This window comes from Myotis nattereri (assembly GCF_964212035.1).
Source record: "Myotis nattereri genome assembly, chromosome: 3".
In the NCBI taxonomy this organism is placed as follows: domain Eukaryota; kingdom Metazoa; phylum Chordata; class Mammalia; order Chiroptera; family Vespertilionidae; genus Myotis; species Myotis nattereri.
Genome location: NC_138077.1, coordinates 146,079,169 through 146,106,020, shown reverse-complemented (window position 1 = coordinate 146,106,020; position 26,852 = coordinate 146,079,169). Strand labels below are relative to the sequence as shown.

Here is a 26,852-nt window from a genome sequence, read left to right as displayed (position 1 = left end):
ACCACCCGTCCTCCCCGAGTTCACAAATTTTTGTGCACCGGGCTTCTAGTCCTATCTAATAATAAACAAACATGGTAATTGACCGTACCTTCGCTACGCCTCCCATAGGCTAATCAGCATGATATGTAAATTAACCGCCAACAAAGATGGTGGCTAATTTACATACTGCAGGCAGGGCGGAACAGCTCCATCCCGCCTGCCCTGTCGCCATCCGGGCCTGCTGTGACCCGGGGCGGCGGGTGCCCATGTTGACCCGACCTGGGGTGGTTGGGCGGTGCAGCAACGATTGGCCAGCCCGCCTGGCCACCATCCGGGCATCCTGTGTGTGACCCAACCCGGGGCGGCTGGGCCGGGCAGCAGCGATCTGCCGGCCTGCCCGGGCGTCCTGTGTATGACCCGACCCAGGGCGGTGCCCCAACCCCCAGATCGGCCTGGCCGCGTGCACCACCTGGGGAGGTGGGGCAGGCACCGAGGGATCGGGCCTGCCATCTGCCACCTGGGGAGTGGGCCTAAGCCAGCAGGTGGTTATCTCCCGAGGTGTCCCAGACTGTGAGAGGGCACAAGTTGGGCTGAGGGACATCGCCCACTCCCCCGCCAGTGTGCACTGGGCCTCTAGTATAGAATAAAAGATTAAAAAATGGTACCACCTGTATAGGGCACTTAGTATGAATGGAACTTGTAGGATTGGAAGTTGCTCCTCTTCTTAAGGAGATGTCACTTTTTTCAGAAATACATCTATAGTGGTTTGCTTAGTTTTTCTCTCTTTATCATAGATTTGTTTATAAGCATATAAGGTACCACAAACATTCTTTTCTATTAATCAAAACCTTTCGGTGTTGGGAGTCCATGTTTTAAACTTTTTAGGGGGCTTGTTGAGCTATGTAAAAGCTTCTGCTAAAGCCTTCACTGTCAATTTTCTGGAGGTTCTTTTTCTTTTTCTGCAGTTTCCTTTTTTCTTGCATCTTCTTAAGTGATGTGTCCCTGTGCCAGTTTGGACAACTCAGTAGTCAATTCCTCAGGAACTACCTCTAGGAGCTCCTCAGTGTCACTGTCATCCATACCCAAGTTAAAGTTGTTTGCCATGTCACCACAGCCTTGTTGATTTTTGCAAACTTTATGCTATGGTTGCAAAACCAAAGAGTGGTTATGACATCACTACACGATAGGAATTTTTCAGTTCTATTATAATCTTATTAGAGGCCCGGTGCATGAATTTGAGCACAGGTGGGGTCCCTCTGGGTGGCCTGCAGGGATTGGTCCTAAATCTGCAGTCCAACACCACCTGCAGCTCCTGCCTGCTGATCCCACTCATCCTGGCCCCACTTGCCTGCTGCGGACTTGTGCCCAATCAGTCCTGATCGGGAGAGGCTTGTGCTGCTGCAGCAGCACTCACCAGGTATGAGCCCTGCGTCTGGTGCCCTCCCAAGGGGAGTGGCCTGAGGGATCAGGCTGAAACCAGTTCTCTGACATCCCCTAAGGGGTCCCAGATTGTGAGAGGGCTCAGGCCAGGCTGAGGGACCCCACTGGTGCACGATCAGGCCAGGGAGGGACCGTGGGAGGGCTCCAAGGCATGTCCGGCCCATCTTGCTCAGTCCCAATCGGCCAAACCCCCAGCTGCAAGCTAACCTACCGGTCGGAGCATCTGCCTCCCTGGTGGTCAGTGCACATCATAGCAACTGGTCGACCAGTTGACTGTCTTCCCCCTGATGACAAGTGCACATCACAGCGAGCAGTTGAGCAACCTTAGCATATCATTAGCATATTATGCTTTGATTGGTTGTTCGGTTCTGCCATTCGGTCTATTTGCATATTGCCATTTTATTATAGAGTATGGAACCACCACCATATATGTAGTCTGTGTTGACCAAAATGTTTTGTGGTGCATGACTGTATAATAAAGGCAATGTATGACAAGCCTATAGATAATAACACACTCAAGGTGAAAAATGTGAGTTGTCTGAAGTGGGAATCGTTGCTTTTAATAATTGTTAATAGAAAGCATAATATTGAATAAGTTTAATATATATATAAGACAGATACTTTTCAATGTCCAATTTTGACTTTCAGATATTTTTAAGAATGTCTCCATTACCCTAGTTTTATTTCTGTCTTTAATTTACTTATTTATCAAACAAACATTTTTTGTGTTCTTTTTGCTCTCATTTTTCTTAGTTTGTGGTACCATTAGAAAACGGATTGATCCAAAGACAGATGGCTGAAAGTGCTGAAGAAGAAAATATAAAATGGACAACCACCATTATTATTAGTTCATCTCTTAAGGTAAAGAGGCATTTGGGCCATTGATCTTTTTTTTCCCTTTATTTATTAAGGTATTACATATGTGTCCTTAACCCCCTAGTGTCCCCCCACCCCCACCCCTACCCCCGCTCATGCCCTCACCCCCCATGGTGTCAGTGTCCATTGGTTAGGCTTATATGCATGCATACAAGTCCTTTGGTTGATCTCTCCTCCTTACCCCCATCCTCCCATACATTCCCTCTGAGGTTTGACTGTCTGATCAATGCTTCTCTGTTTCTGGATCTGTTTTTGTTTATCGGTTTATGTTGTTCATTATATTCCACAAATGAGTGAGAGCATGGGATATTTATCTTTTTCTGACTGACTTATTTTGCTTAGCATAATGCTGTCCAGTTCCATCCATGCTGTTGCAAATGTTAAAAATTCCTTTTTTTACAGCAGCGTAGTATTCCATTGTGTAGATGTACCACAGTGTTTTAATCCACTCATCTGCTGATGGGTACTTAGGCTGTTTCCAAATCTTAGCTATTGTAAATTGTGCTGCTATGAACATAGGGGTGCATATATACTTTCTGATTGGTGTTTCTAGTTTCTTGGGATATATTCCTAGAAGTGGGATTACTGGGTCAGATGGGAGTTCCATTTTTAGTTTTGAGGAAACTCCATACTGTTCTCCACAGTAGCTGCACCAATCTGCATTCCAACTGGCAGTGCACAAGGGTTCCTTTTTCTCTGCATCCTTGCCAGCACTTGTTTATCCTTTCAAAGAACCAGCTCTTGGTTTCATTGATCGTTTATATTGGTTTTTGTGGGGGTTTTTTTGGTCTCTATGCCATTTATTTCTGCTCTGATCTTTATTATCTCCTTCTTTTTGCTCACTCTGGGCTTTTCTTGTTGCTCTCTTTCTAATTCTTTAAGTTGTAGAGTTAGATAATTTATTACCATTTTTTTCTTCTCTTTTGAGGTAGGTCCGTAGAACTATAAACTTCCCTCTCAGGACTGCTTTCTCTATGTCCCATAGATTTTGGATTGCTGTGTTTTTATTGTCATTCGTTTCCAGGATGTTTTTGATTTCTTCTTTGATCTCTTTGGTAACCTAATCATTATTTACTAGCATGCTATTCTGCTTCCTAGTGTTTGAATTTTTTGATTTTTTTTATTGTGGTGTATTTCTAATTTTATGCCATTGTGGTCTGAGAAGATGCTTGATATGATTTCAGTCTTCTTGAATTTGGGGAGACTGCCTGTGACCCAATATGTGGTCTATCTTTGAAAATGTCCCATGTGCGCTTGAGAAGAATGTATATTCCGTGGCTTTGGGGTGAAATGTTCTGAAGGTGTCTGTTAATTCCATCTGATCTAGTGAGTCATTTAGGCTTGCTGTTTCTATGCTGATTTTTTTTGTCTAGAGGATTTATCCAGTGATGTCAGCGGGGTAGTTGTTCAGGCTACCTGCCCTGGGTTCAGCCTCTCGTGGTTGTGATCTTAGATCTAGAATCCCCTGCCAACAGCAGCCCTGTGAACTTCCTTTCCACAGTCAGACACTACGCTTGTCCCAAGGGACGCAGCTTTGGTGCCTTGAAGCTTCCTTCTGACCCTCTGTGCTTGGAGGTCTCATAATTCTCTCCAGCCCAGATCCCTGATTTTACTGTTCTCCAGGCATCCTCTGCCCTTCCGGCTGTGAATTGTCTCACCAGTCCTGTCTACTTCGCCGATTCCAGGTGGATGTTATTCAATGTATTTGCTCTTTCTATTTGCTCTGGGATAGGGGTCGGGATACGTCTGCCTATTCCGCTGCCATTTTGTCTCTCCCTCTGATCTTTGATTTAAATATTAAAAGTGATAGGACACTAATTTATAAGATCATTAGCTTGATTATCCAAAATTGTATGGATCAGCAATTACATAAGTTAAATGTATTTTAACACATTGTTTGCTGTTAGTTTTTATCGCGTGCTAACGGGTGGTGTGGGCCATTTTTGCTAATTTTTTGTGCAAATGGCAATGTTCAGTAAAATTATGATAACTTTAGTTTACGTATTTATACGTTACCCGCATTCTACTGCTAGTATATAAAAAAAGTTTTAATACGTGTCCTGCGCTCTACTACACTGGTAGAACGTATAAATACGTTTCCCGCATACAATGTGTTAAAGATTAAATTATAATCTTCACTGCATCCATTTTCAACACCCTACTTCTTTAAATATTTGAAGGTAGGGAATTTTCTAAAGTTATTTTTTTCTCTTTAAGCCTATTCCAGTAGAGATCTTAAGGAATTCCAGAAACTATAAAACATGCACATAATAATTATTTATTTAAGACCAGAGGCCCAATGCACAAAATCTGTGCAAGAATAGGCCTTCCTTTCCCTGACTGCTGGCACCAGCTTCCCTCTTAGTTTTATAAAATATAAAGTATCCTTTTGTTTCTCATTCTCCTTTGGCTTTTGTGTACTTTCTAAAGAAAGAAGGGGAAATCATAATTTTTATTCCAATAGTTCCTATTTTTAAAAATTTCTCTTTTGACTTTAGAAAAAGAGGAAGGGAGAGAGAGACAGACATCAGTTTGTCGTTCCACCTATTTATGCATTCTTTAGTTGATTCTTGTATGATCCCTGACCAGGGATAGAACCTGCAACCTTGGCCTATAAGGATGACACTCTAACAAACTGATCTACCCGGCCAGGGCCTATTTTTTAAAATATTTTATACTAGAGGCCCGGTGCACAAAAGTTTGTGCACTCGGGGGGGGGGGGGTCCCTCAGCCCGGCCTGTGCCCTCTCACAGTCTGGGACCCCTTGGGAGATAACAACCTGCTGGCTTAGGCCTGCTCCCGGGTGGCAGAGGGCAGGCCCAATCCCTAGGTGCAGCCCCTGGTCGGGCTCAGAGCAGGGCCGATTGGGGAGTTGGGGCGCCGCCCCCTGTCATGCACAGAGCAGGGCGGATTGGGAGGTTGCGATGCCACCCTCAGTCACGCTCAGGGTAGGGCCAATTGGGGGGTTGGGGCACCGCCCCCTGTCACACTCAAGGCAGGGTCGATGGGGAGGTTGTGGCGCCACCCCCTGTCATGCACAGAGCAGGGCCGATCAGGGGGTTGGGAGGCTCCCCCCTGTCATGCACAGAGCAGGGCCCATCAGGGGGTTGGGGAGCTCCCCCCTGTCACGCACAGAGCAGGGCCCATCAGGGGATTGGGGAGCTCCCCCCTGTTATGCACAGAGCAGGGTGGATCAGGGGGTTGGGGCGCCGCCCTCTTATCACCCACAGAGCAGGGCCGATCAGGGGGTTGGGGCACCGCCACTGTCACACTCAGGGCAGGGTCGATGGGGAGGTTATGGCTCTACCCTGTCACACACAGAGTAGGGCCCGTGGGGTGGGGGGTTGGGTCGTCGCACCCTGTCACACACAGAGCCACAGGGCAATCAGGGTGTTGGGGAGCTCCCCCCTATCAGGCACAGAGCAGGGCTGATCAGGGGGTTGGGGCGCTTTCCCCTGTCAGGAACAGAGCAGAGCCGATAGGGAGGTTGTGGCCCTGCCCCCTGTCACACACACAGCCACAGGGCGATCAGGGGGTTTGGGCGCTGCCCCCTGTCATGCTGATCCCGGTGCTGGGAGGCATATTACCCTTTTACTATATAGAATAGAGGCCTGGTGCATGGCTGGGGGCTGGCTGGTTTCCCCTGAAGGGTGTCCCGGATCAGGGTGGGGGTCCCCACTGGGGTGCCTGGCCATTCTGGGTGAGGGGCTGAGGGCTGTTTTCAGGCTGGGACTGAAGCTCCCAACCGCTCCTTTTTTCTTTTTTTTTTTATTCTGGGCCAGCTTTAGCTCTGAGGCTTGGCTCCAGCTCTGAGGCTTCTGCTGCTGAAAGAAGGTATCTGGTTTGTTTCGGTTCTGTGATCGAAACTCTGTATCAACTCCAGCTCTGAGATCCCGGCTCGCTGAAAGCAGGTTTCTGGGGTTTTGTTTAGCTTCTTTATTTGTTACAATGTTCAAACTGCAGGCTCAGAGGCCGGCAAGGCAGGCAGGGAACGATGGAGTCCTCTGTCACTGAAGCAAGCAAGCCTCATGTTAGTTTCAAGCTGCCTGGCTGCCGGCCGCCATCTTGGCTGGCAGTTAATTTGCATATCACCCTGATTAGCGAATGGGAACGGTAGCGGTTATACGCCAATTACCATGTTTCTCTTTTATTAGATAGGATGGTGCTTTACATCACCTGTACTCATAAATCTTTTTTGTTTTTTATTAATCATTGTTTTAGAAAAATTATTAGAAGTAGAATAGTTGGGTTAAAAAGGCATGCACATTTTAGGACTTTTGATATGTATTGTCAAATTATCTTCCAGAATGTTTTTTTTAAAATATATTTTTTATTGATTTTTTTACAGAGAGGAAGGGAGAGGGATAGAGAGATAGACACATCAATCAGCTGCCTCCTGCACACTCCCTACTGGGTATGTGCCCGCAACCAAGGTACATGCCCTTGACCGGAATCAAACCTGGGACCCTTGAGTCCACAGGCCGACACTCTATCCATTGAGCCAAACCGGTTAGGGCAGAATGTTTTTATTTACACTCCCATCAGCAGTACATAGGAGGGTCAACTTACTCTCAAGTTTGACAATTCCACATGTTATCATATTAAAATCTTTTTTTGATAGCTTATATTTTAGATTTATTGGATGACAAGAGAGATTAAACATTTTTTCATATAAAGATTATTTTCCTTTTTTTAAATAATTGTGTCTTTTCTTTTTCTATTGGTATAAAAACTAAATTTTTAGTCTTTCAAAATATTAAAAATAGTACGCATTTGTATTATAACATTGATTATTAATGTTCTCAAGTTTTTCCTTTTCAGTATTATTTGGTATTTATGACATAAAATGGAAGTTTTTATTTCTATTTAATCTTGAGGAATTAAGGCAGCTGTTTTTCTTATAAAGTCAAATTTACACCTTTTTTCTTTTGAGATTCGTTAAATAGCTCTTATTCTTATAAAATTTTCATATTTTAAGCTTAAGTATGTGATACATATATACACATGTTCACATACAAATAACCATTACATATTATATAGTCTTGAGTCTCATTCTGTTCTGTTTGTTTGATTTGTATAGTAAATATTGAATTCTTGCCAAAACCGGTTTAGCTCGGTGGATAGAGCGTCGGCCTGCGGACTGAAGGGTCCCGGGTTCGATTCCGGTCAAGGGCATGTACCTTGGTTGCGGGCACATCCCCAATAGGGAGTGTGCAGGAGGCAGCTGGTGGATGTTTCTCTCTCATCGATGTTTCTAACTCTCTATCTCTCTTCCTTCCTCTCTGTAAAAAATCAATAAAAATATATTTAAAAAAATATATATTGAATTCTTGCCACACTTTTCAATTCATTGGAGTTTTGTGATAAAAACCTGGTAAGGCATGTTCTTTCCATACTACTTTTATGTTTATTAAAATATATGTATTCTTCTAGAGCAGAGAATCAGCAAACTATGACCGTGGCCTGCCTAAAGCCAAGTTTTGCCCAGCCAATGAGTAAAGAATGGTTTTTACATCTTTAAAAGCTTGTAAAAAAGAGAGAAAGAAAGAGAGAGAGAGGGGAAGGGAGGGAAAGAAAGAAAGAGTGAAGGGAAAGTTGGATAGAAAGGAAATAGGGCAAGGAAATGGAAGGGGAGGTAAAGAGGGGAGGGAGAAAGGAAGAAAAGAAAAAAATGTGACACATCATATACATCCTAAAAAGCCTAAAATATTTATAATCTGACCTTCTACTGAAAAAGTTTGCCAAACTTTGTTCTAGATGAACTTCAAAATCACTTTAAGCTCATAAAGTGCCACACTTATTTTGAATTGAATTAAATTAGGGAAAAATTTATTTCTGTTAACACGATATATCATTAATATATATATATATATATATATATATATATATATATATATATATAATGTATTTTAAACTCTTCTATTATTTTTATTGTTATAATTGGGCTTCCCCAATAGGATAGAATTGAAATTTATTAGCATGGCAGACATGGGTCCTCAGTTATTCTAATACTGTCCTAAAATTGACTGACTCAAATACAGCTTACATACTTACCATGTAAGTATCATATTTTTAGATCTGAATACCTTTGCCCCTGTTACTTTTTCTGTCCAGGCTGTTCTCACATTTGTCTTCTTCCTTCACTTATCTACTTAATAAACTGCTTTCCACTAAAGATTTGACTCAAATTTTATGAAGCTTTCCTGACTCACATCTGTCACAACACACCCTTTTTAATATACTTTCTGGTTCTTTGTCAAAATTCTCAACCATGTCTTTTATCTTCTTGAACATTTGCTATTTAAAGGTATCTTATATAATAAAAGGCTAATATGTAAATGACCGAACGGCAGAATGACTGGTCGCTATGATGCGCACTGACCACCAGGGGGCAGACACACAATGCAGGAGCTGCCCCCTGGTGGTCAGTGTGCTCTCACGGGGAGCACCACTCAGCCAGAAGCCGGGCTCATGGTTGGCAAGCACAGTGGCAGTGGCAGAAGCCTCTCCTGCCTCTGCAGCAACGCTAGGGATATTCAACTGCCAGCTTAGGCCTACTCCCCAGAAGAGGGTCTAAGTCAGGGGTGGGCAAACTTTTTGACTCGAGGGCCACAATGGGTTCTTAAACTAGACCGGAGGGCCGGAACAAAAGCATGGATGGAGTGTTTGTGTGAACTAATATAAATTTAAAGTAAACATCATTACATAAAAGGGTACGGTCTTTTTTTTTTTTTTAGTTTTATTCATTTCAAACGGGCCGGATCCGGCCCGCGGGCCGTAGTTTGCCCACAGCTGGTCTAAGCCATCAGTCAGACATCCCCTGAGGACCTCTTGCAGGCCTGGCTGAGGGACCACCCCTCACCCCCCGAGTGCATGAATTTCATGCACCGGACCTCTAGTATATCTGCTAATTTCACTATACGCTGAGTGGCCAGATTATTATGATCAGCCAGATTATTATGACCACCCCATCAGTACTTTGTTGGGCCACCTTTTGCCTTCAATACTGTGGCGATTCTTGGCATTGACTCCACGAGATGTTGAAAGGTGATGCGAGGAATCTGACACCATGCCTGATGAATAGCACTGTCCAGTTCTGTGAGATTTGATGGTTGTGGAACCAGCTGCCTGATGGCTCTTTTAACTTCGTCCCACAAATGCTCAATTGGATTGAGATCTGGCGATTGTGGGGGCCACCTAAGCAAGGTAAAGTCTCCCTCATGTTCTTGAAACCACTCCTGCACAATACGAGCACCGTGGCATGGCGCATTGTCTTGTTGGAAGAAGCCATCTCCATTGGGATACGCCATCAACATGATAGGATGAACCTCATCAGCAACGATACTTAGGTATGTTGTGCTATTCAGACGTTTATAATGATCTGGCCCTCTAGCAACTTCAGCACAAAATCATAGCTAATTTGCCTGCAAACGTCAGGTGGTCATAATAATCTGGTCACTCAGTGTATGTATCCCCTATGTGTCTGTTTATATTTCCTGATGTTTCTGATGGTTCTTTCATGTAATCTTGTCTCTTTGTATGTCTGATTACTTTTTATTGTGTTGGACTTTATATTTTTTATTTTACTTAATGTTTTAAAAATATATTTTTATTGATTTCAGAGAGTAAGGGAGAGAGACAGAGATAGAAATATCAATGATGAGTGAGAATCATTGATTGGCTGCCTCTTTCATGCCCCTACTGGGGATTGAGCCTGCAACCTGGGCATGTGCCCCTGACTAGAATTGAACCCGGGACACTTCAGTCTGCAGGCCGACGCTCTATCAACTGAGCCAAACCGGCTAGGGCTGGACTTTATATTTGAAAAATTATTTCTAGAAATAGTTTGAGGCCTAAAATAGTATTCTATTTCTTTAGCGAAGTCTTAATTCTGCAAGATAATTAAATCCCTAATGCCCTAAGAGGGTTGCCAGATAAAATACAGGACACTCAATTAAATTTGAGTTTCAGATAAGCAATGACTATAGTATAAGTACATCCTAAATATTCCATGGGACATACTTATGCTAAAAATTATATTGTTTACCTGAAATTCAATTTTAACTGGGTGTTCTATAGTTTTATTTGTTAATCTAGTAACCCAACCCCTAAGGTGTTTGTTGTATGTAAAAATGAACCTATTTTCTGTGCATCTAGAATGGTATTGGTATAGGAAAAGTGAGAAAATAGTCACCCAAACAGTTTTGTTTGTTCTGTAGTTCAAATGAGGAGACCTAATTGAGAAAGGTTGCTCTAGGAAGTGCTTCTGCAAGATGCTTGGGAGCATTAGTAATACAGTATTAACTTAATACAATTTCAGGGATTGAAATGATTTGAAGCAAGGCAGCAATCCCTGTGAGAGCTGTTCTACTTTTATCAAAGGCTCTGTTCAGGCTTTCATCTGTCTCTTCCTTAATTGTCAGGTAGATGCCCTCAGGGAAAATATGGCCTAAATGCTGGTCTCATATCTTTAAATTTCTGTATAGATCTCGGTTTTGTAATTTTTCACTATCCTGCTAGCTCTCTGATGCATTCAAGCAGTTTTTAAAAATTGTCTAGCTTTGGCACGCTCTTCCTCCCAGGAGCACGCTCATGGCCGTCCCTCTTCCCTCTTCTTCTTCAACAGGAGCGCATCTCTGAAACTCTAAGGGACCCCACAAGATTTGCAGCCAGAACAGCAATGGGCAGCAGCAGTTCATCTGGGCAAACTCCCTGAACCTGTCCCCAGGGCCCCCTTTTCTCTGACTTCTTAGTGAGCCATAGCAGACCAGCCTAGGCTCTTTCTTTCTTTTAAATATTTCAGAGAGGGAGAGGAAGAGAGAGATAGAAACATCAATGATGAGAATCATCGACTGGCTGCCTCCTGCACACTCCTACTGGGGATCAAGCCCCAAACCAGGCATGTACCCTGACTGGAATCGAATCATGACCTCTTGGTTCATAGGTCAATGCTCAGCCACTGAGCCACACTGGCCGGGCAGCAGTCTAGGCTTATTTTATTTTATTTTTATAAAATATATTTTTATTGATTTCAGAGAGGAGGGGAGAGGGCGAGGGAGAGAGAGATAGAAATATCAATGATGAGAGAGAATCATTGATTGGCTGTCTCCTGCACGCCCCACACTAAGGATTGAGCCTGCAACCTGGGCATATGCCCTGACCAGGAATCTAACTGTGACCTCCTGGTTCATAGGTTGATGCTCAACCGCTGACAAGGCACTGAGGCTCATTTTAACACCTAGTCCCTCTCCTGTTATCCTAGGCCCTTTTTTGTTTCACTGCCTCTAGCTTTAATAAGCGTTCTCTTAAAAAAAAAAAAAAAAAAAAAAAAAAAGGAAGAAAAAATATTGTCCAGCTTCCCAGTTGCCTTCAGCAGGAGGGTTGGCCTAAATTACTTAGTCTGCCATCACTGGAAGCAATGTATAATTTTAAAACAGCAGGAGCAGCTCAGGGGAAGTGTCATAATTGAACTCGACATCAGGATCTGTTTGAATGGCACAAAATACTCCTTTAGGAAGGAAAGAGAGTATATATTTTATACCTAATTTCTGCCTGTGTGCTTAAAATATACATGATCTGAGGAAAAATATAAAATAAAATTAATATACCTAAGGGATTTTTACGTATTTTGAGAATAACAATCAGGAAAAACTATTAACCACTTACGTTTTAGTGTCTTGGGTATGATGATCTAATTTCTTGGTAGAATCAGAAATGAGATGAATTTTGAAATGGTTATTATTGAAACCAAAAGTTTGGTTGCTGTTTTCTGACTCACCTAAGGATTAAGACATTTTAAAAGTACACTAAAAGTAACTATAAACAGATGAATTTGAGAATTGGTGTCTTTGTTGTATTCTAGGCCTGGCACTTCATGTTTCTGTTAACCATCTAAGAAACACACCACCACCCACAATCTGTTATACATTAATGCATGTCAGAATCCATCTCTACGGGATTTTTTCTAAAGTTTTCATTTACTCTAGCTTTCATAGTTCAGTTCTTTAATTATGTCCTTAATTTCTTTCCCTAAGTAATGTAACTGTAGTACACAACTCATGTCCAAACCTGCAATGTTTGAGCTGAACTAAATATTTTTGGGTTTTTTTCTCCATAGAGAACATTTAGTGTATCTTTTGATGATCAAATCTTTAAGTGGTTTAGTAATAAAAGAAGCTGTTAAACTTATTTTAATGTATTAGCTTTAATAAAAACTATTCTAAGCATGTCTTAAGTTTGTATTTCTGAAAATTTTTTTGAAGAGTTGTGAAATTGCAACTGCCCTGGAAAACCGAAGTCACAAGGTTCGGTATTCAGCGTCAGTGGAAAATGGATCAATTATATTTTCTCGTACTGGTACAGTATATTTGCTAATTGCCTTGATTTAAGTTTCTTATAAAATATGTAAGTATAAGTTCTAATAATTTGGTAGTTCATTAACCAAGTAATAAGCTTAAGATGTTACCTTTTGGGAGAGGTCAATGTATAAGACTTGGTTACTGCTGCAAAAGCAGCACATCTAGCCAATTACAAAATATATCCCTTTTCAAGATTATAATTGTTGAACTAAAACTGAACCAGTGGAGTCTGGTAGAGGATGGTAAAAAACTATTTGCTTTCGAACTAAGATGAAAAATAGAACATAACCATCCCCCCAATAATCAATACTTGTATTAAAGTATTACCCATATTAACAAGCCAACATCACAATATTGGTCAAAATCCATTCACAAAAACAATATAGAGTGTTTTTCATGATTTTGTACAAGATTTTGCTGAATATAATATAAACAAATAATAACTAAAAGAATCAAATGGAGACATGCAAATGCCCCTTATATCATAATACCATACAACTGTGAGTCATGACCAACGTACTAAAGGAGTTAGATTAGGATATGAGAAGGCTGGGGACATGGGAAGTGGACAATTCTATTTGTGCTTGGGAAATAATGAGAATGATAAAAAGAGGTGAAGGTGATTTTTTTAGAAGGATTACAAATAGACCTGTACTCTAGCGGAAGGTTTGGAAGACAGGTGCTTTCAAAAGCTCCTAGAAATAGACCTCCAGGATGAAACTAATCAGTACCACCTTAAATTCCTCTGCAGTGGTTCTCAACCTTCCTAATGCCGTGACCCTTTAATACAGTTCCTCATGTTGTGGTGACCCCCATCCATAAAATTATTTTCGTTGCTACTTCATAACTAATTTTGCTACTGTTATGAATCGTAAAGATCTGATATGCAGGATATATTTTCATTGTTCGCGACCCACAGGTTGAGAACTGCTGTGAGAAGTAAAATATTTTTAAATACCTACTATGTGCCTTGACCACTTTATATACATTATCTAACTTTTAATTCTTTCAACACATCTATTGAAAAACTATTATTCCAATCTTACAGATGAGGCAATATAGTTTCAGAGAGGTTAGTTATATAAATTGACCAAATTCCTCAATTAGCATAAACAATTTCCTTAGATATCTCTTAAAGAACTAATTCTATCATCTTTTAAAGAGCTAATTAGATCAAGCTTTTCTTTTGAACCGTTCTTATAGGCCTGATACTATTTTAGAGATCCTAGGAACCTGCTTACTGTGTATCCTCGCTAATAAAGAGGAATATACTAATTGACCCTCACACCATCGCTAAAGATGGCAGCGCCCATAGCCAATGAGGGAATATGCTAATTGACTGCCTGCCCTCAAAGATGGCAGCGCCCACAGCCAATAAGGAGGGAATATGCTAATTGACTGCCACACCCTTAAAGATGGCAGCGCCCACAGCCACAAGATGGCAGTGCCCAGTCCCCTCAGCCCTGCCGGGGCGGCAGGTGCGCAGCAAGGTCAGGCCCACCCCCAGGTGGGCCTGGCCTTGTGGCGCGCCTGCCTCTGGAGTCCCCCAGTCCCCTCAGCTGCCCAGGGCTGCCTGAGGCTCAGGTAACCAGGGCCGGCCGAGGCTTGTGCTGCCGGCAGTTGCAGCAGCAGAGGTGTGATGGGGGCGTTGCCTTCCCCTGACAGATGGGTTGCCCCCTGGACTGTGAGAGGGGGCAGGCTGGGCTGAGGGATCCCTCCTCCAGTGAATGAATTTTTATGCACCGGGCCTCTCGTTAATTTATGTACAGTAATAGTTGTGTTCTGGTACACAGGTTTCTCCAATAAATAATTGGCTTGCTTAAAACTATGTTTCTTGATTTCCAGCTTTAAAAATCAGTATGGGAACATGGGAAGAAAAAAAGGGGAGACATCTGTAGTACTCTCAATAATATATTTTATAAATATCATTATAACATGGAAAGTTAACTTTTAAGTAAAATTAGGCATTATCCTCTTTATGCCTTAGTCTGAAAAAGATTTTTTTCCCCCTTTAAATATTTAGAGTAAGTCATCCTTTTATACAGAGCACTTCAGAGAACCACCTACATTGTTTTAAGAATTTTGTTACAGTGACTTCTACTCATGGTTTAGGACCTGGACACTTATACCTATGTTATACTTACAGCTATTTTTTATTTTACTGAGGTGTTTTTTTACATTTTTTATTTCTAATGATGAAGTGACATTCACCTTTCGTAGGAGTTGCATTTTTATTGATGGATGCTAAAGAATGCTTTATGTCAGCTGAAGAAACATTTCTAGCCCAAATTGAGAAGTTTATTAACATTCACCAAAATAGTTTTTTGGTTCTGTCTGCTGCCCTCCATGGACTTGAGGAATGGAAACTGATGTTCAGGATTCAGCAGAGGTATGGAAAAGCACTAAATTTATTTTTGTTAAGTTATATTGTGTTTACTTCAGTTCTTAATTCTTTTAGGCAGATGAGTTATGTTTTCCCAAAGATAAACTTTATAATGTTAGCCTGTCAAATTTGATAAAATGCAGGCCAAATGGCTATTCTGTGAATCAGGGTGACAAGTTTCAAAGTTCATGCTGATTTCTGGGATTCTTCTGCAAAATCAACCCAAAAGTAAACACTTTTTATTGATTCAAGTTCTGACTACAAAGCCATGTCAGTTCCTCTGTGAAATAAGGCAGGGCCTGAATGAGTAAACAAAAGAGAAGCAGTAAGAAGTTTGTCTCTTTTTTCCACTTAACACCTTGCTGACCGGTCATGAGGTAACTTGTGTTTCCATGTCTGGACATTGCTGACTGGTCACAAGATAACTCAGGTCTGCACTTAGATTAAGTAATTTTAAAACTCTACATTGCTTTCAGACCTTAAAATTACTTACATTAATGTAAGTGCAAACACAAGTTATCTTGTGACCAGTCAGCAAGGTGTTAAGATAACAGATGTTAATAAAAAGTCATATGATCTGTTTAACTTATGAATTGTTTTTCAGATTCCTAGGTAGTAACTTAAGGATACTTCCAGTACACAACGCAGTAAATGCTATTGATCTTATGTGCACTATAGCTAAGGTGAGTTACCTACAGAAAATGACACAGACATATACTTTGTTCTTGACTTCAAATGTACCCCCTCTTGAGCATGATTGACAAATACTCTGCTTTAGTTTCCCTCAGAGAAGCTGCTGTTTCAGTGTGCAACTCTTCCCCATGCCTGAACTCAGCCTCTCAAGTCTTTTTCAATTTATTTCTGGTAGCCACTACCAGAATGACTCATTTTGGGCCAAAAGAGTATTTGGCCATAAACACACTGTGTTAGCCATATTGGTTACTTAAATTTTCCATCAAATTCTAAAGTATAGATATCGGTCAGGTTGTAGTTATCAACTGTCAGAGTGCAGACATACTTTCCATGCTTCTCCTCCTGTGTGAAGTGTGCCCCCAGCTCCTCTAGCAGTTAGGCGTTCCTTACTCTGACACCTGGAAGAGGCCTCCGTTAAAGCAGTTCTTACAGCAGTCTACATTTTGGCTTGCATGTTTGAAATTCTTTAAAGACAGAGACCAGGTATCTATTACACTAATGAGTCATATGTTGTGTTGAGCACACAGAAAGTGATCAATACTTAATAATATAAATAATGTTGCATATTTTTATCTTTTTCCAGATCACCTCCAAACCATACATAGATAGCATCTGCTACAGAATGATAACAACTAAAGCTTACATCATTGAGCAAAGTCCTGTTTGGAAAACACTTCAACAGATAAATCTCAGTGACTCATTTAACCCAAATTAGAGTATCAATTATAAATGTTCTTTTAGAAGATTATTAAAGTTAGACTTGTTGAATTATAATGTTCAAATATATATTTACTTTAAATATTTAAAGATTTAAAAATAAAATATATACAGTTATAAAAGTGATTTTATTTTCAAGAGTTTTGTTGAATAATTCCTTTAATGTTCACAAAAAATTGGAGTGATATTCAATTTATCACTAGGAATTCTAAAATGTAACACAGCTTCAAACTGGAACATAAAGTGCATCAGCATTTTTATAAACTCATTATAACTATACGAATGAAGGCAATTCAACTACATTTTATAAACTTATAATACAAAATTATTAATTTGTATTGAATTTTAACAATAGTATTTATTATATATGGGCATTCTTTGTCATGGAGATTATCTTTTTGAAACCAAATACTATTCATCCATGTGTCATTACAGAAACAGATGAGAAAAGCTACATTTATTTTTCTATTGGCGTGTTTTTTTCTATTGGTGTTTTACAGAAAAATTTTTGTGAAGGTATTAAATCATAATGAAAAACAGTATTTTACTAATTTTTATTTAAGAGATGGAGCTTTCACTTTATCCCAGTATTTTCTTCAGAGGTAGACTTTGTTTTTATTTCAATGAGTTCTTCTACTCGAGCCAGAACACTTTCAATCAAATCAAATGTGAAAAGTGCTGAATGTAGGACCTGCAATGCCAAGAAATTTTAGATTAATTAAGTATGCATTTAAAACAAAAGAAGTAAAAAAACAAAAGACCTCAAATGGATGTAGCTTAGAAAAATTTCACATCTACCTTAAGCTGCATTTCGGGAGGCATCTTAGGCATCTCTTCTCCACCTACGGTTACAGAACAAAAATCTTTAGACCTCTGGACTTCTGTAAGAGAAAAAAAAAATCATGTCATGTTTTTAATCTTAAAACAACTCTCAGATCTCAGTAATATATTAATAAGCTACTTTCATCATTCCATTACTTTAAAAATATGTCCTTTATTTATATAAATTAAGTCTTAGTGTTTAATATCTCAGGGTATGCTTAAGTCAAGCAATTAGCAAATAAAAATATCAAAATTCTGTAACATGTTTATTTAAGTGACTAGCATTATTTTGGCATGTACAGGATGAATGAAAACTTATAAATTTTTTTCTTCAGTATATAATCAGAATTATACACTAAAAAAGAAAAAAATCTAGTAATGTCTATAGAAATATTACCATAGCTATATGGAAAAGATCACAAAATTATTGTAGAATTGCTGGCTTTAAAAAGTAATCTTGGACCTAAGATTCTTTTTCGTAATTTGTACAGATTTATTTGGGGGGAGTGGGGAGACGGTGGAACAAACAATACCAAAAGAAATACAATGATATCTAAACAGAAATACTTGTAATACTGTTAGACTCCTAATTAGGATTTGAGATTTTAAAACCAGAATATATTTCAGTTTGGTTAAAATCTTTGTTAATCCAATTTCAGTGTTAACTGACTTAAAGTTCTGCTAAGAATAATTTTAATTATAAATAAAATGACTTAGCTGTCATGGTTTCTTGTTTGCTATAAATTAGACAAGTACAAGATTAAAAAGATTTTTAATATAAATTGCAGTTTAAAAAAATGACTAAATTGTTAGACCTAAGTGAAAATGAAATTGCACATTACTAACCTTGGCTATTTTCTTGGCTATTTTTAATTTCTGCTTCATAATGTGCTTTTGACATATTAAGTCCTGTATGGAGTGGCTTTAAGAAATTATTCTCAATCTTTCCAAGTTCTGTCCATAATCCAGTCTGTTCAGAAGAATTAATGAAAGAATTAGTTATATGGCTCAACATTTACTGATTGCATATTATTAAATACTAGAGGCCCGGTGCATGAAATTCATGCACGGGGGTGGGGATTCAGCCCAGCCTGCACCCTTTCACAATCCGGACCCCTCGGGGGATGTCCAACTGCCAGTTTAGGGGGAATCAGGCCTAAACCAGCAGTCATACATCCCTCTGGTAATCCGGGACCGCTGGCACTTAACCGGCTCACCTGCCTGCCTGCCTAATTGCCCCTAACCACTCGCCTACCTGCCTGATCGCCCTTAACTGCCTCTGCCTGCCTGCCTGATCACCCCTAACCACGGGTCTGCCTGCCTGATTGCCCCTAACCCCTCTGCCTGCCTGATTGCCCCTAACCACTCGCCTGCCTGCCTGCCTGATCGCCCCTAACTGCCTCTGCCTGCCTGCTGGATCGCCCCTAACCATTTGCCTGCTTGCCTGATCGCCCCTAACCGCCTCTGCCTTGGCCCCGCCTGCAGCTTCGTGCAGAATGACATCTGGAAGGTCATTTGGCTGTCCAGTCTAATTAGCATATTAGGCTTTTATTATTATAGACAGATGTGTTTGAAAGTTGGAGAAACAAGAATTAATCACATGATCCTTGCCTTTCAAGGTAGAGTTTACTGTTTAATAACACATTGATTACTACATCTAGTATTTTATGTGAATACCAATCAAAACAAAACTTTACTTTGGTTAGTATACTCAGTGCTGTACCACTTGGGCAGTTTTTGGTTCTGAGATGGGTAACTTACAAGTTTTATCCATGAGAAAGTTATTTGAGGACAATACACATGGTCTAAGACATTTCTCTTGCCTATAAACATTCCCACAATGACTACATTATATATCTCTTCAACTCTTGATCTTACAGTTGATACCCTTGTCACAGATCTAGTTCTATAAGATTCTTTTCTTTCCCTGTTGATGGAAACTTCTAACACAAAGCTGATATGGACATTCTTGGTGTTAAGTGCAGATGGAGATTTTACCTGCCTACGACAGTTTAGGTTTATTTGCTGTTACATATTAGATTTTATTCCAAGAGCATTTCTTCCCATAGTTCTAAAGGTGGAGAATCATAAAGTTCATTGGTATTATTAAATTTCCAGGCACTCTTTACAAAGGAAAATGTCTTAGGAAAAAGGTTAAAAAAAAAAAAAAGGAACCTTGGAAGTTCTGGTCAAGATGGTAGCATAGGTAAACACAGTACTTAAATCCTCCCACAACTATATCAAAACTACAACTGTATTACAGAACAACTATTCAGAACTGCCCAACAGCTAGCTTAATGGAGGTCTTACAACTAAGATTATAAAGAAGCCGCATTGAGACTGGTAGGAGGGGTGGAGAATTGGAATGGTTGGCCCCACACCCATTTGTAGCAGATAAAAATTGGAAGGGATATCTCGGCTGCAGAGGTGCTCCCTGAGTAGCAAGGGGTCCCATACCTACACAAGCCCTCCTCTCCCCCCAAGCCCAGGGTTCTAATATCAGGAAGAGAAGTCCCCCTAACTTCTGGTTATAAATACCAGCAGGGATTGTAGCTGAGTGAGATGGAAAGGCTGTTGGAGTCCCAGGTGTTTCTCTCAAAGGGCCTGTGCATGGACTTATGTGGACTCACTGGCTCTAAGCTCCAGTACTGGGGCAGCAGCTGGAAAGTGCCAGGGACATACGGGAGGAACTGAATTGTCTGGCATAAGGGCAAGAGCTGGGAGAGGGCAGTCTTCTTCCAGATAAAAGTGCTGGCAGAGGCCATTGTTCCTTTTCTGAGTCCTTCCACCACAGAGCCAACAAGTAGGCACCATTAACCTGGCTCACACTGTTTGCCCTACTCTGGTGATTCCCTGACACCCTGCTTCACCCCACTTGTGGGCCCACCCAAGCTGTTTCCAGTGGCTTTTCCATATGGACAGCCTGTCTTGGCAGTTTATAAACTCTCAAAAAAGCAGCATCTGCCCTCGGCATGCCCTGTACCTCTTGCTAAGTGGTGCCAGGCCTGGCACTAGGGGCAGTAGCCTTGGTTAGTAGCTTGGCTTCTCGTGGACACCTCCATTCCTAACACAAGTAGCATCCATCTGCTGATCACTTTGTAGCTCATGCTGGGTGGTCCCGGGCAGGACATAGGTGGTGGCTGATCTTGGTCTGCACCTCCCAGGATGCCGAGAGCCACCTCTATAACAATACACTCAAGAGGCAGATTCAGTGGGCACCACTGCACAACTGATCCTCCACAATGGTTGTAGCCAATCAGCCTGGGGATAAATCCCTCCCATTGATGTGCCAACAGCAAACAAGGCTCAACTATAACAAAAGGGTGTACACAGTCCATATGGGAAGGGGTGCTCCTGGAGTGTCCAACTTGGGTAATCGGAGACCCTGTGCCACTGGACCCTACAGGACAATACTATATAAGGCCACTCTACCAAGCCCTAGAGATATAGCAACTCTATCTAATACATAGAAACCAACACAGGGAGGCTGTCAAAATGAGGAGACAAACATTTCCTAAATGAAAGAACAGAATAAAACTCCAGAGAAAGAACTAAACAGAATGGAGAAAAGCAACCTACCAGAGGCAGAGTTCCAAATACTGTATAAGAATGCTCAATGAACTTACAGGAAGAATAGATGATCTTAGTGAGAATATCAACAAAGAGATAGGAAACATAAAAATGAAACTAGTAAACATAAAGAACCAGTCAGAAACAAAGCATACATTAACTGAAATGAAGAATACATTATAGGAAACAAAAAGTAGAGTATCTGAAGAAGAGTAGCAAATCAGAGATTTGGAAGACAAGAAAGAAAACACCCAATCAGAACAGGAAAAAAAAAATCCCCCCAAATGAGGATCATGTCAGGAGCCTCTGGGACAACTTCAAGTGTACCAACATTTGCATTACGGGGGTGCTAAAAGAATAGTTCAAGGAACTGAAAACCTATGTGAAAAAATAATGATGGAAAACGTCCCTAACCTGGTGAAGGAAACAGATAACAAGTACTGGGAACACAGAATCTTAAATAAGATTCAAAGAGGCCCACACCAAGGCACATCATAATTAAAATAGACAAAGGTTAAAGATAGAGAATCTTAAAAGCATCAAGAGAAAAGCAGTTAGTTATCTACAAGAGAGCCTCCATATGATGGTCAGCTGATTTCTCAACGGAAACTCTGCAGGCCAAAAGGGATTGGCAAGAAATATTCAAAGTGATGAAAAGCAAGGATCTACAATTAAGATGATTCTACCCAGCAAAGCTATCATTTAGAATCAAAGGACAGATAGTTTCCCAGACAAGAAAAAGCTAAAGGAGCTCATCACCACAAAACTAGTATTAGAAGAAATGTTAAAGGTCTTCTTTAAGACGGGATGGGGGTTAGGGAGATAGGTTAAAGAGGGATTAAAAAGTACAAATTGGGCCCAGCCAGTGTGGCTCAGTGGTTGAGCATCAACCTATGAACCAAGAGGTCACCGGTTCAATTCCCAATCAGGGCACATGACTAGGTTGCAGGCTCGATCCCCAGCAGGGGGCATGGAGGAGGCAGCCAATTAATGATGTTTCTCATTGATGTTTCTTTTTTTTTTTTAATTAAATCTTTATTGCTCAGATTATTACATTTGTTCCTCTTTTCCCCCCCCCCATAACTCCCCTCCTCCCAGTTCCCGCCCCACCCTCCGCCCTCACTCCCCACCCACTGTCCTCATCAATAGGTGCACGATTTTTGTCCAGTTTCTTCCCGCATCTCCCACACCCCTTTCCCCCCCAAGAATAGTCAGTTCATTCCCTTTCTATGTCCCTGATTCTACTATGATCACCAGATTATTTGTTCACTTGATTCTTAGATTCACTTGTTGATAGATGCATGTTTGTTGTTCATAATTTGTATCTTTACCTTTTTCTTCTTCTTCCTCTTCTTAAAGGATACCTTTCAGCATTTCATATAATACTGGTTTGGTGGTGATGAACTCCTTTAGCTTTTCCTTATCTGTGAAGCTCTTTATCTGACCTTCAGTTCTGAATGACAGCTTTGCTGGATAAAGTAATCTTGGTTGTAGGTTCTTGGTATTCATCACTTTGAATATTTCTTGCCATTCCCTTCTGGCCTGCAAAGTTTCTGTTGAGAAATCAGCTGACAGTCATATGGGTATTCCCTTGTAGGTAACTGAGTTTCTTTCTCTTGCTGCTTTTAAGATTCTCTCTTTGTCTTTTGCTCTTGGCATTTTAATTATGATGTGTCTTGGTGTGGTCCTCTTTGGATTCCTTTTGTTTAGGGTTCTCCGCGCTTCTTGGACCTGTAAGTCCATTTCTTTCACCAGGTGGGGGAAGTTTTCTGTCATTATTTCTTCAAATAGGTTTTCAATATCTTGCTCTCTCTCATCTTCTGGCACCCCTATAATTCTGATGTTGGTACGCTTGAAGCTGTCCCAGAGGCTTCCAGGCTGCCAGCGGGATGTCAGATTGCCAGCTTAGGCCCAATCCTCCGGGAAGAGGGCCTAAGTCAGCAGGTGGTCATCCCCCAAGAGGTCCCAGACTGCGAGAGGGCACAGGCTGGGCTGAGGGACTCCCCCCTACAAGTGCACAAATTTTTGTGCACCGGGCCTCTAGTATATATATAAAAGCCTAAGGGACCGTTACAACCTGTTGCTATGACAACCACTGACCACCAGGGGGCAGACCACTCAATGCAGGAGCTGATCCTTGGTAGTCAATGCACTCCCACAGCCAACCTCCTGTGGCCCCTCCCCCTGGCTGGCCAGCACTCCTGATCAGCCTGATGGAGGAGGGGCTGGCTGGGCCACCTCCCATCGTCCCTCCCCATGGCCGGCCTGGCCCAGATGGGTCCCGATCACTGACCAGGTCAAGGGACCCCACCCATGCACGAATTCGTGCACCGGGCCTCTAGTAGTGTAATAACTATGGTGTCAGATGGGTACCAGATTTATTGGGGTGATAACTTAGTAAGTTATATAATGTCTAATACACCTGAAACTAATATAATTTGTGTGTCAATTGTAACTGAAAAATAAAAAAATTATGCGTATTATCTGTTTACTATGTAGGATATTTCTGAATATTGTCACTATTTACAATTTGAGATCAACAGTTCATCTGAAACATGGTTCTGTATTTTTTATTCCTTACTATTTTTCTTCTAATAAAAATATTTGAGTGCAATTTTATACATGCTGGATGAGAGTTTTGCAATTGCCATGAATTTGAGATAAAAGGTATCTCAATAAAATTCATTCTGAAAATAGATTACTGAAATAATTTGATTGTCAAACTTAACAATTTTACAGACACTGGGTGCATTTAGCTCCACAACTAACTATATATTATATTACTAAAAAATTAAATGTACAATGTTAGCTCTTCTCTGATAACAGTCGAGCTGACCATTAAACACATAAGAGATGTTGGTAAGCAATACACTGAACATCTTAATCTTAGTCCTAACCAATTTGTCATTTCCCCTCCACTTTCTCACATTGTTCTTTGTAACTGGCCACAAAATTGGTTTCAATACCCATAACCTTTATTAAAAATCTGAATAAGCAACCTGATGTTTTCAATTATACTGAATTCCATTTTGTAAAAATTGCTGGTCTGGCCCATTAAACTGATTTAATGACTCAATAATATGTTTGGTTATGATCAGAAGTTTGAAGAACATTGCTCTAAGTTACATACCTATAGGAGAAGTTGTTTAGTGAGAGTTGTCATTCTTCAACTTTATTGGATAATGCCAAATTACTTTCCAAAAGTGATTATATCTATTTGCTTCATCGCTGTTCCATATCCTTATCTATGGTATCTACCTTTTTAACATTTGCCATTTTGATGGGTATGAAATAGTATTTCATTGAAATTTTTATGTTTATCAATCTTTTTGTTGTTAGTACATACTATTCTTGTCTGTTTCGGTATTAAAATCATATCTTTCTAAATAGACTCAGAACAACTATTCTTTTTCTAGCCTTTGCAACATTTTATATAAAATTTGAGTATCTGTTTCTTGAAATTATGGTAAAATTATCTGACCTTGTGATTCTCTTAGACTGTTTGTGGCAGTTTTAAATTATATTTTCTAAGGTATTTCATTTCACTGAAGTTTTCAAATTTACTGATATGTTTTCATGTAATTTTTATACTATTTTTCAATCTGTGCTTTATTAATAATTATACTCTTTTTAATTAACATATTGTGTCTTTGTGAATTTTTGAAATCTTGCCAGAAATTCATTAATAACTTTATATTCATTTCTAAAATAAGCATTAAAGCTGGAAACTTTTTTCTAAGTACCACTCTTAGCCATCTTGCACAAGTTTTAACATATAGCATTTCATTATCATTCAGTTAAAAGTTTATAATATTCTTTTATCATATACAACTATCTCATAAAATAGATTTTATTCGTAATTCATAATATATAGAGGTTCTCAAGCTTCACTAAGTTAAAATTGCAGATTTCTGTGCTTTATCACAGGCTTTGATTGATAAGATTTGGGCTGAACTCAGGAATTTGCATATATATATATACATTAAAAAATACCCAGGTAATTTTGATTAGGAACATATGCTGAGAAACAATGATCTAGAATGGCCCTGCCCAATGCCAATGAGGAACTAAATTTTTAATTAAAATTTAAAAAATTAATTTAAAATCTAGTCATATGTGGCTACTGTCTACTATATTGGACAGTGCAAATCAGTCTTTATCAAGACCTTAGTTGTTTTTAATTGCAGTAATTTAATACATAGCCCATAACCATAAAACTTAAAACAAGGTAATAAAATCATGTGCCAAAATTAGGCTAAATTGCCAATTTTGTTCAGCATAATTCCACAATCTTTCACATGATGAACAACAGTAATATTTTTAGAAGTATGTAGAAGGGAAGAAGCTATGGAAAAAAGAATATTTTCTCTTTAACATTAAGGGTACTAGATCTTTTAAAAAACTACAAAGAAAATAATTTTAAAATTTCTTTTATCAAATGTCTAGAAAAAAGTAACTTAATATTTTAAAGTTATAAGGATAACAATTTGAACTGTTCACAAATACTTGCTTTTAATTTTATACCAAGTAGTCTCACTGATGAAATAGTTCTGAAATCTTTTCAGTTATAAAGCTTAACTATATATTACAAAATTCACTGCAGCCTATCTTACAAAAGGAAGACTAGGCAGTTCTACACCACAATGAATTTTATTGCCAGAACAAATAGGACCTTGCAAAGGAGAAAAGAAGGAAATGCCTGAGACCCAGTTTCCCCCTTTCTCCTAATTTGTATGTGACTTGTTATTTATGAAGTACTACTGTAGAACTTCTAACACTTGTAATATCAAGTAACATTTATCACCTTAAGTAATTTGGTTCTGCAAATGACACAAAAAGGGCATGCTTTAATCTTGGAGAAAGAAACAATTTAAATGAGAATCCAAAATATTGGTTACATAGATTATATGCATATATGCCAGATATTTAGTTTTCCTAAATAAGCATGTATGCACACATTGCCTAATTGAATTTTTAAAAATTCCTGATACCTGTGGCCTTTACAAACTTATATTGCCTCCCTTGACTGTTTTCTTTCTGCATATTACAATCACAACTTAAGAAAAAGAATGGGTGTAAGCAGGAGGATTGGAAAGGATATGAGTAGAAAATACAAAGGTAAGAGATATAATTATTATAGGCTATGTATTAGAATATTATTGTAATTCAAAGCAACAAATCCAGACCTGGCCAGTTTTCTCAATGGTTACAATATCAGCCTGTACACTGAAGGGTCTCCGGTTTGATTCCTGGTTGCAGGGTCAATCCCTGGCCCCAGTCAGGGCACGAGTGGGAGGCAACCAATGGATGTGTGTCTCTCACATCAATGTTTCTCTCTCTCCCCCTCTTCTCTTCTTCTCTCTCTAAAAAATCAATGGGAAAAATATCCCCACTCCTTGGGTGAGATTAAATAAAAATAAAAAGACAAAAACAAACAACTAACTCATATTTAAAGACACCTACCAAATAAGAGAGAACATTAGGTATAAAAGTTAAGTTGATTTTACCAGTAGAGATGGAGGTTCAAGGTTCAAAGTGTAGGAGAAGGTGCCTATCATTTATGCAGAGAGATAAATAGGCATGAAATAGTAGGATGCGGAGGGGAATGACTTATTCTTATTATTAAAAGAATAAGTCAGTTGACAGTGATCCAAAATAGCAGGAAAAGAAATGGATTATCATTCAATTATGAATCACGTTTTGTATTGAATGATTCTGTTCTCATTTTTCTATACACCTTTTTGAATTGCTTTTCAGCTTTTCATCTGACTAGTTACCTTCTCAGCACACTTCATTGCTCAAAAATAGGTTCTGGTAGGAGTCCTTCTGAACAGAACTACCCACAATTCAGAATCACTAGAATATCTTGTTTCCCCTTTAATCAAAATTTCTAAAAACTCAGAAGCTGTCAGTTTTTAATTAACCACAACAAACAGATTTACCTCTCATATACACACATGACCTATTGCACTGGAAGAAATGCTTCCATAGTGAACAGCCTCTTACACTGCCTG

The 26,852-nt window shown here is 39.8% G+C and overlaps 2 protein-coding genes across 2 annotated transcripts in view; one reads left to right on the top strand and one right to left on the bottom strand.

Moving 5' to 3' along the window:
* Positions 1-2,211: 2,211 nt before the first annotated feature.
* Positions 2,212-16,573, top strand: LOC308516701 (protein SPO16 homolog; the record flags this gene model as incomplete). The annotated part of the gene is made up of 5 exons (XM_081087761.1): positions 2,212-2,280; positions 12,558-12,651; positions 14,874-15,042; positions 15,641-15,719; positions 16,313-16,573. 5 exons carry the CDS (start codon positions 2,212-2,214, stop codon positions 16,442-16,444), a joined length of 543 nt encoding a protein of 180 aa, XP_080943887.1. The 3' UTR covers positions 16,445-16,573.
* GLMN (glomulin, FKBP associated protein) overlaps positions 16,557-26,852 on the bottom strand; it is a 44,358-nt gene continuing 34,062 nt past the window's right edge. Inside the window, exons 17-19 of the mRNA XM_081087760.1 lie at positions 18,115-18,238; positions 17,245-17,327; positions 16,557-17,137 (exon numbers count right to left, since the gene is read on the bottom strand). Of these exons, the coding sequence (XP_080943886.1) occupies positions 17,021-17,137; positions 17,245-17,327; positions 18,115-18,238 (324 nt within the window). The 3' untranslated portion in view covers positions 16,557-17,020. The remainder of the gene's footprint in view (positions 17,138-17,244; positions 17,328-18,114; positions 18,239-26,852) is intronic.